General features: G+C 41.9%; 1 protein-coding gene across 2 annotated transcripts; it reads right to left on the bottom strand.

Annotated features, from left to right (window-relative positions):
- LOC148651162 (speriolin-like protein) lies at positions 1-7004 on the bottom strand. Of its 2 annotated transcripts, none has more exons than XM_088601125.1 (4): positions 6689-7004; positions 3239-3442; positions 1937-2076; positions 1-378 (listed from the first exon to the last, which is right to left on the bottom strand). In XM_088601125.1, exons 1-4 carry the CDS (start codon positions 6882-6884, stop codon positions 46-48), a joined length of 873 nt encoding a protein of 290 aa, XP_088457251.1. In that variant the 5' UTR covers positions 6885-7004; the 3' UTR covers positions 1-45. The 2 variants fall into 2 exon arrangements, with proteins under 2 accessions (XP_088457251.1, XP_088457252.1); XM_088601126.1 differs by lacking the exon at positions 6689-7004 and adding an exon at positions 4877-4945.
- Between the last annotated feature and the right edge of the window lie 1906 nt (positions 7005-8910).

Raw genomic sequence — 8910 nt, 5'->3', positions numbered from 1 at the left:
TGTCTGTGGCGGGTTGTTTTATTGTGGCCCAGGAAGAACGGTCCGCTACCAGATGAAGAGAGGCTTCCCATCTTGCTTGGCCATGTAGCACAGGCAGCTGAAGAGCCGCAGAATGTCCTTGAGCAGGTTCGAGGGCACCATGTCAATCACCAGCTTCCTCAGGATCTCGGGATCGCTGTAGCTCCTGTCCTCAGTGCTGTAGGCCTCAGGCCTCTGCTTGAGGATGCCATAGGAGTTGATGATGAACTCGGTGAAGTGGGGGTGCAGGGTCATGCTGTAGCCCAGCTTCCTGAGCTTCTCCATCAAGTCGAAGTAGCGGTGGGTCATGTGGGCACGAAAGCCGTGGTCGACTTTTCCACTCACTGGGTTAGTGGACACCTGCAGAGAGCCATGGACACATTAACAGACAGATATCCCAGACTGTCCCTTTCATTCCTGCCAGGATAGACGGACAACAACCAAAAAAGCTTACTGACATGGATAGCAGTGGCTTTAACACTTTCATCTAGAGGTAGCTGTAATTGGTTGCTACATTTGCAGATGTTGTGCAGGAGCTATTTAAAGGAAGCAGACACTTTATTTAAGAGACACGGCTCAGAAAATTCCTTTCTTTCAAAGGTTGCTTGGTTGAGAGATAGTTGCCATGTTTCTAGAGTTCTTTTTATGTTTTATTCTTCCAGGTTACCTCATTTCTATCACACTGTTTAACCCTTCTTTATGCACCTTAATTCTAGAAATGATTCAGACGAATCTACATGTCCAGACTGATCAGATTTTCTTTAAAAAAGCACTTCCTTTTTGACAGCTGCATCACAGCAGTATTTTATGTTGGAATCTAAATCAATGATTCTTCTTTCATTTTAAAGTTTGCAAGATGGCATACGGTAGTGCTTAGAAATTATGAATAAGAAACAAAGCATGCTTGTTTCAAAGGTTCACAAGAAAAAACGACAGCAGGCAAATTTCTTTCAACACATTTCATTTGGTTGTTCTGTACAGTAAGATGAACTACTAAACACTTGGAATAAAAACATTTTTAATTTTCAATCCCTGCATTTGTTCACTACAGACATATTACAGATTGTGGAACACAAATATGACACATATAAAATATAATTTACATTGTTAAGAGAAGAGAAAAGTATTATCCACAGACTTACAGAACAAGCCTACTTAAGAGGATAACTTAAAAGCTATTTCACATGGGACAAATCTGAGAGTGCATAATTTTTGTATTCCACAGAGACATCTAATTAATTGAATTAATTTAAGAGTTTGTTGAATTAAATGAATAGCTCCTGAAGCAAATTATTATTGTACATAAGTGTGCAGAGCTCAATAAATGGCTAATCCTTAGGTGATCAACAAAATTTGCTTGTCACTGTAAATTTCACAAACATGATAGACATCAGCAAGATCAAAAGAACAGGGAAATGAATATAGCTGAGAACCTCCTTTGTAGCAGCACAAGTAGAAGTGATAATACATTGAATTGATCTCTTTCATTTTTAATACACTCAAAGAGGTGTACAATAGAATATGAATAAAACACAGAAGTAAGAAAATGCACTGTAAAACTGTGAAAGAAAACTAGCAGTAACAAATAATTATACGTTAAGAACTAGAGTTAAAGTAAAAATCTTTAAGCAAGTTTAAGAAATGTAGACAGTTGCAGAGTGTCTATTGGATTTACCACAATAGTGACTGAAATTTGGTAATATTGAAGCCTGTTTAATACCATAGCAAACACCTCAGTAAAAGTAAGGCGTTAAAGTAGTCTTTCAGAAGCAGGATCCTCATCGATATACTGAAAATTCAATGAGTTTAACTGTGACCATTCAAAAGGCAAGGACCATAGGTGCAGCAAACACCTTAGCAGAAACCACGTGTGTTCCAGAAGAAGCTACTCTCCTCTGCTCTGCATCCACTCACTGACCTGAATGATCTTATCTGGGATGTTGAACACAGTAAATCCATACAGTCTGGTCTGGCCTGAGAACACATAGGACAGTATCCTGCGATCCAGCTGAAATGCTATCTCACCAACCACACGCTCCTGGCTCTGTTGGACAGGGTCTGTAGCACAAAACCAAGAAGGCTCGATAAAAATGTCCACCCGTGCCTTCGTGGCTCTACTGGTTAACTGCTGAAACTGCAGTAGACAAAACATGCCTATCTAACTCACTTTCAAACATTTAGCAACCTGCTGAGGAGAGGACTGCTCACTCTCTTGTGATCTGTGTTTTCTGTGGTGTCTTTATTGCCACATACCTCCCTGGAAGTACTAGCCACTGTATCTTCATTAGATCATGATGTACTCTAGCAAAAAGTCTTAATTGTCTCTTGTATACAGGATGTTTTATTTATAATTAGTGACGACAATATTTTTTGTTGTATTTGTGATTGCCAAACAGATACACAAGTCTCTGTTTGGTTGAAAAGAATAGTCAGGACATGTGACTCAACAACTAACTCTGGAAAATAAGTGTGCAGCCATCCTTACAGAACAACTGGCAAACTGCAGGACTGAAATAAGTTCAGCAAGCTCTGAGGTGAGACTTCAGCATCGCCGATCAATCTGGCAGGAGGAGCAGGCTTTGTCAGATCAAACTTGGACTTCTTGTGCCCTTGTTTTGAGATGGCCTTCCCAGAAGACACAGGGTTCACCACATGTTTAAAACTCAACATGTGGGTGAACGCTGTAGTATTTTGTATCACTGCCTTCTGACATGTAGGCCCTAGGGGGTGTGGCCTTCCAGTCAGGTTGCAAAACAACCAGAGCTGAGATTGTAGCATATCAATACAATACTGTATTACAGTGCTTCCCAACCTGTGGGCCCTGACACTGCTGCGAAAGTGTGGATCAGGAGCCTCGTGTAGCTCATTCCAGTCTTGAACCACATGATTAACAGGTCTGTTCCTTGAGCCAAGCTCACATTTCACTTCACACTGATAAAAGGTGAAAGATTTCTCCCTAAAATTGTAATGTGCTTTTCAGTTCAAAATAAATGTGAACGCTGCTACATGTGCTTTAGAAGAAGGTTATTAACCTACAATGCCTAATTTGCATTTTATAATTATACCCTCACTTTTTATTTTGTTTATATATTGATTTACAATACTGTACGTTAAAGGAGCCTCGGCTTGAGAAGTCTCCTGAGGTGCGCTGTCAGCAAGTTCAGAGACCGATGACCTGCTTTGTCAGGAGACGACAGGGGCCCATCTCTGCTCCTCTTACCTGTCATGTCAGGAGTTGTCAAGGGTTCATTTCTGCTCCTTTTGTCAAGGGAAACATTTTCATTGTGGCTGTTGACAGCGAGGGACTCTTTGCCTGGGGAGCTGAGATTCAGGGGGGAAGATGTTTTGTGTGGCATTTTCTGGAGATGGGAGCTAAATCTGCCCTCTTCCAAAGTCTCATCCCACACAAGGGTTGATGTTTGTCCTGCATTAGAAAAATATTTTACAAAAATACAGACAGGCCAGGGATCCTGAAAGACTTTTAAAGACACAACGATTGGCAATTTGAATTCACCTTTTTAAATTTATTAATTGCCCCAGTGCTCTGACTTTAGAACAATCAATCCAGTCATATAGAAGATTATTAGATGATCTTGTAAAGCACAACGACATTGAGGAGAGTGAGCAGAAACAAACCCTTGGTTATATTCACGAAAGTTTTGTAGGTCTTCCATCATGTAACTTTATGCCCAGTACATACAGTACGTGTGCTTATAGTACACATTGTTGTACCTTGCCTTAGAGGCACAGATGGGAAGTTTTGTTCGGTAAGAAGCAGTGAGTCCCTGTGCCCACCAGGTCGGACAATATTTTGCTTATTGTTTCACCCACGGTGACTCAGAAAATAGAAAATTCCATGTACATAGTAAGTCCAGGGAACACATCGCGGGGATTATCACAGCACCGTGAAGGTGCCCCCCTACAAACAGCACAAATGATTAAACCCACCTCATTCGTTAGTGCTGCATTTATGCCGTTAAAAGTAGCGTTTGTGCAGCTTTCGTTTCCGGGGTTAAAGTGCTATGTTTTTTCGGGGTCGTGATGTAACTCAGCCCCCCTACAACATCGTCGTGGAACCGGACCGGTCTCATTCATTAGTGAGATAAAGCGCCTCCTCTTTTTTTTTTTCCAGGTAATCACGTGACTACAACTTGTAGTACAAGGAAGTTTACAGGTACCAACATACTCGGCACTTTAACTCCTGAATGCTAGGAAAACAATGGGTGCAATTTGTTTTCTGAGTCTGTCTGGTCGGGTGGGATGGATGTTTCAATATATTTCAATATAGCGCCTTCTTCTTCTGGCTGTGACCTCACTCTGTGATGTACAAAAATATCACGTCCACCATATCTTTCAATTGTGATCTTTCGATCATTTGACCTAAGCCTTTGCAATTTCACACCTTTATGGTCGGGGAACAATACAGAGCTTTAATCCAGTACGTTTCCTTGAACAGTGTAACACACCAGATGTTGTAATTTTATACTAAACTGTTTACTTCTGTTTAAACTGTTTTGTGATGGTGTAACTTAATAAGCTTTGTAAGAAAACGTTTTGCTTTGGATTTTATAGCAATACTCACGGTCTACTGGATATGTTGTAAAACGTCATTCTCTAGTTAAGGTGATCCTTACAACACAGAGGCAGCAAATGGACGGTTTAGCTCGTACCCTTAATATTACCGATATCCATAAACTTATGAGCCTTCTTAAAATGTGAATAATAAATAAGACTTGACGCATGCCAACAAGTTAACCATCTATGACATAAAATTGTGGTTTTAATGTATGTAAAATCACCGTGATTGCAAGAGATATAATTTTTATTTTCTAAGGCACGTTTTCTTTTCTTTCCCTACCGTGACATGCTGTGTTGCCAAACGTGTTACTGTGAGGTATCATCGCTACAAGAGCTCCACAGCATGTCATGATAGGGACCGCATGTATATCGCGGCAGCATATATCGTGACAACGGGTGCGTGACTATTACGACTGGTGCCATTGTTGCGACAAAGGTATCATATCATAACATGATATACCCAGATAGAACGAGTCACGATATACGGACTTTGTTTCGCGACATGGAGGTGGTGTATCCTGTCAGAGTATGTCACATCGCGATATATGGACTCCATGTCGCCATAGGGGGGCGGTGGGGGGTGTCATATCGCGATATACGGACTTCATGGCGCGACATGGGGGCAGTTTTTTTGGGGTGGGGGGGTGGTATATCGTGATATACGGGCTTCATGTCGCGACATGGGGGTGGGGCTTTTTTGGGGGGTGTCATATCGCGATATAAGGACTTCATGTCACGACATGGGGGGTGGGTTTTTTTTTTGGGGGGGGGTGACATATCGCGATATGTAAACATCATGTCGTGACATGGGGGGGGCATATCGCGATATACGGACTTCATGTCGTGACATGGGGGGGCGGTTTTTTTTGGGGGGGGTGGCATATCGTGATATAAGGCCTTAACTGTCACGAGATGGGGGCGGGGCATTTTGTCTGGATATATCATATCGCGATATATCCACTTCTCGTCGCAACAGTGGCGACAGAGCGCCACGGCAGTAATAGTAATGCGGCTAGTACCGCAATGTGATCGTGATGCGCGCCCCCCTATCGTGACATGCTATCTGTGTCGTGAAGGCGCTGTGGATGCCATGACATTCTTCGTCTGCTATTCAGTCTTGAGCTCAGTTCTCTTAAATTTCTCAGTTATTGGAAACCAATGGATGTGTTACTGTATATCCAGCGTGCTCAAACAGCACACACGGTTAACCGGGGCTGCAGTATTTGGACCAAAGAAGAAAACCCATCACCTATGTTATCGTAACGTCCGCTGTGGCGCTTTAACCAGAGGGTCTATTTTCAATCTTGCTAAATTCCACCCAATCGTGGCCCGAACTTTTCACCAAGATTCAGGCCGGGGGTTTAGCCAATCACGGGTCTGAGAGATGTTCAAGCTGGCAGCGTCAGGTGGATCGGGTTGTTTACTGTCAATCGTAATCTATTTTTAAAACGCTTTACTTATTCGCAAAATAACTACATCGTTTTTATTTTAACGCCTTTATTAATTCACAATGTCTCGTATTATTCGAAATACATTTTGTATTTGCAATATAACTGTCTCCGTAATTTGGAAACTGGTGTTGTCAGGATACAGCAACGGTGTCTCTTCACCAATAAAAGGAGTGCACAAGCAATACATTTTCGCGAATATGGTTAAAAATTAAAACAGAAAACACCTAAGCCAATGAACTAACGTAGCAACACCTCCCTAAATGTAAGACCTTTATTAGTGTAAACGCCGGGGTCAACTGATCAGAAGATCACAATTGAAAGATCTGGTGACGAAAGAGGTACCTCACGTGGGTTTCATTGTTTGTGCTGTTTGTCGGGGGCGCAACTTCACGGAGCTGATTATCCCCATAAAACTGTGGGTCCCCATTTACACAGCCGGTTGTACTGGAGCAACTAGGGTAAATAAAGCACCTTGCTGAAGGTATAACATCAGTATCTGTGGCGGGGACTGGAACCCACAACCTGTTCAGGAGGCGGGTCCAGAGACTCGCTCTCTAAACTATCCCCACCTAGAGCTTTAAGATTACAAGACTGAGGTCAGGACGATAAACGTCACACAGAGAAGCAGACACACCCTTTACCTGCAACCCCCGCTTTTCTCTGCGAGTTGCATAAGGCAGCGGAGTCTGCGCTTCGGTCCTCTGCCGGCAAGCCCAGCTGGGACCGCAGCTCCATGTTCGTCTTAATGAGCCCCACCATGAGCTTCAGCTCGCCGTTTTCCTTCTGGAGCTTCTCGTTCTCCCTTTCCAGCAACTCGTAGCTCCCCAGCAGCTCCATGTGGAGGGAGTCCCTCTAGCGATTTCGCTAGCGTTTTCCCTTTAAGTACCCGGTTCTGAGCTCGATGTGACTGTCCCTGCGGTGAAAACCTGTATCAGCTTGAAATTTTCCGTGGTCCCAGTTTTATATAATTTATTAGCTTCAATGCTAAACGTCTTCTGCCATTATGATGTCACGTATTACGTTATATAATTAAGTGGTTGCCTAAAAGCAAGGTTAGTACTCATTTTGATAATTATGTTTTGTCTATTACCTTCAATTTTTTTTGTGAATTAATATTCCCCTTATTAATGGGGGGTATTTACAGGTTGTTTATTTACAGAACTTACTGATCTTTTCGTAATAAATAATAATAAACTTGATATAGCACCTTTAAAGGTGGCTTCTCAAAAAGCGCTTTACAGAATGAGAACAACAATAAAAAAGAATACACAATATAAAACACAATTACAATATAGAGAGGAGACTGTGGTTGGTGGTATTAGTAAAAGCAGAGAGGTGAAGAACTGAGCCAGTTAAGTACAGGCTCTTCTAAAGAAGAAGGTTTTGAGTCTGGATTTGAAGGAGTTTAGAGAAGGTGACTCTGATATCATCGCAGAGAGTTCCAGAGCTTGGGGGCATAACAGGAGAAGGCCCTGTCGCCCATACAATGTAGACGGGCTTGGGGGACAGTAAGGAGAGCAGAATTAGAAGAGCGAAGGTTGCTAGGTGGTGGTTCAGACAGGTACTGAGGTGCCAAGCCACGCAGAGCCTTGTAGGTGAGCATGGAGATTTTAAAGTCCACACGGAACTTGACAGGAAGCCAGTGCAAGGACTCCAGGACAGGAGTAATGTGGTCACTTACACTAGACCTGGTCAGGATTCTGGCTGCTGAATTTTGGACATACTGCAGTTTGTTCAAAGTAGATTTGGATACCCCAGCAAGTAGAACATTACAGTAGTAAATTCGAGAGAACACAAATGTGTTGACCAGCTTTTCAGCTACAGTTAGCGATAACATAGGGCGTAGTCTAGCGATATTTCTGAGGTGAATAAAAGATGTTTTAACATGATGCTGCACATGTGGGTCGAATGTTAAGCCAGAATCTAATATCACCCCAGGGTTTTTCAATTTAGACTGAAGCTTAAGTTCAGAATTTAGACTGAAGCTCAAGAAATGGCTGCACAATTCCTCACTGAGAAAAAGCTAAATACACATGTAAAATAAGACCTTGGAACTCCTCCAACTGGGACTCTAGCACAAAAAGATGAGAGTATCACACCGCTATTTTGGTTCAGGGTTCCATAAAACCAATGTACTGTAGTAAACAATATAGTGATAACGGTGCTGAATCTCTGCATTTTAAGGAAATGGATCCCATTTGTTCCACTTATAATACAATTATAAGTGTATATATTCTACTCTCAAACAATTCTTACAATACATTTGGCAAGCAGAATGAAGCTACATCCAGCTGGTTGCAGGATGTAGCTGTAGCTGCAATAATTTAGCATGTAGGGGTTTCTCCTTTCCAAGATGGTTTTACTTCCAGATGCAAACGCTGGTTGTCAACAGAAATTTAGGACTGTTATTAAGGATAATTCTAATCCATCCTATTGAAAATATTACTTACAGGTCATTTTATTAACACACATCATATTAATATAATTTGGCTTGGCAGCAATGTAGCACAGTATACTTACACCTTAGGATTTGTTTTCTTAATGTTAACAGTTAAATGGTTTAGTGGAGAAATAAACTTTTTTTTTTGTCTTGTGCCCAGGTATTTCACTGGCCTCCCTTCTTTACAAAAGGATAGTACGAGATCGACAGGAACACCTAAGCCAGGCTCGGAACTCGACATTTACAGTAAACGCTCCGATACCCGCAGGTAAGACCCGAGACAAAGATTTAATTGCTTTGCAAATGGGCACCTCTGCCTGTGATTTTTGTCTCGCAAACTCGCTCTTATTTTACACTTGCGCTATTCAAATTTTTATCTTTCCTGTACTTTTATTTTTCTGTTATGCTTAACACTTGAGATTT

This window comes from Lepisosteus platostomus, chromosome 12 (assembly GCF_059453375.1).
Source record: "Lepisosteus platostomus isolate fLepPlt1 chromosome 12, fLepPlt1.hap1, whole genome shotgun sequence".
In the NCBI taxonomy this organism is placed as follows: Eukaryota; Metazoa; Chordata; class Actinopteri; order Semionotiformes; family Lepisosteidae; genus Lepisosteus; species Lepisosteus platostomus.
The sequence above is the reverse complement of the archived record's forward strand: the minus strand, read 5'-3'. Positions and strand labels throughout refer to the sequence as shown.

Coding starts and splice junctions, on each gene's coding strand:
- LOC148651162 (XM_088601125.1), bottom strand. CDS start 6,884: ATGGAGCTGCTGGGGAGCTACGAGTTGCTGGAAAGGGAGAACGAGAAG. Junction 2,077..3,238: donor GACAACTCCTGACATGACAG/GTAAGAGGAGCA, acceptor TTTGTGCTACAG/ACCCTGTCCAACAGAGCCAG. Junction 379..1,936: donor TCCCAGATAAGATCATTCAG/GTCAGTGAGTGG, acceptor GGCTCTCTGCAG/GTGTCCACTAACCCAGTGAG.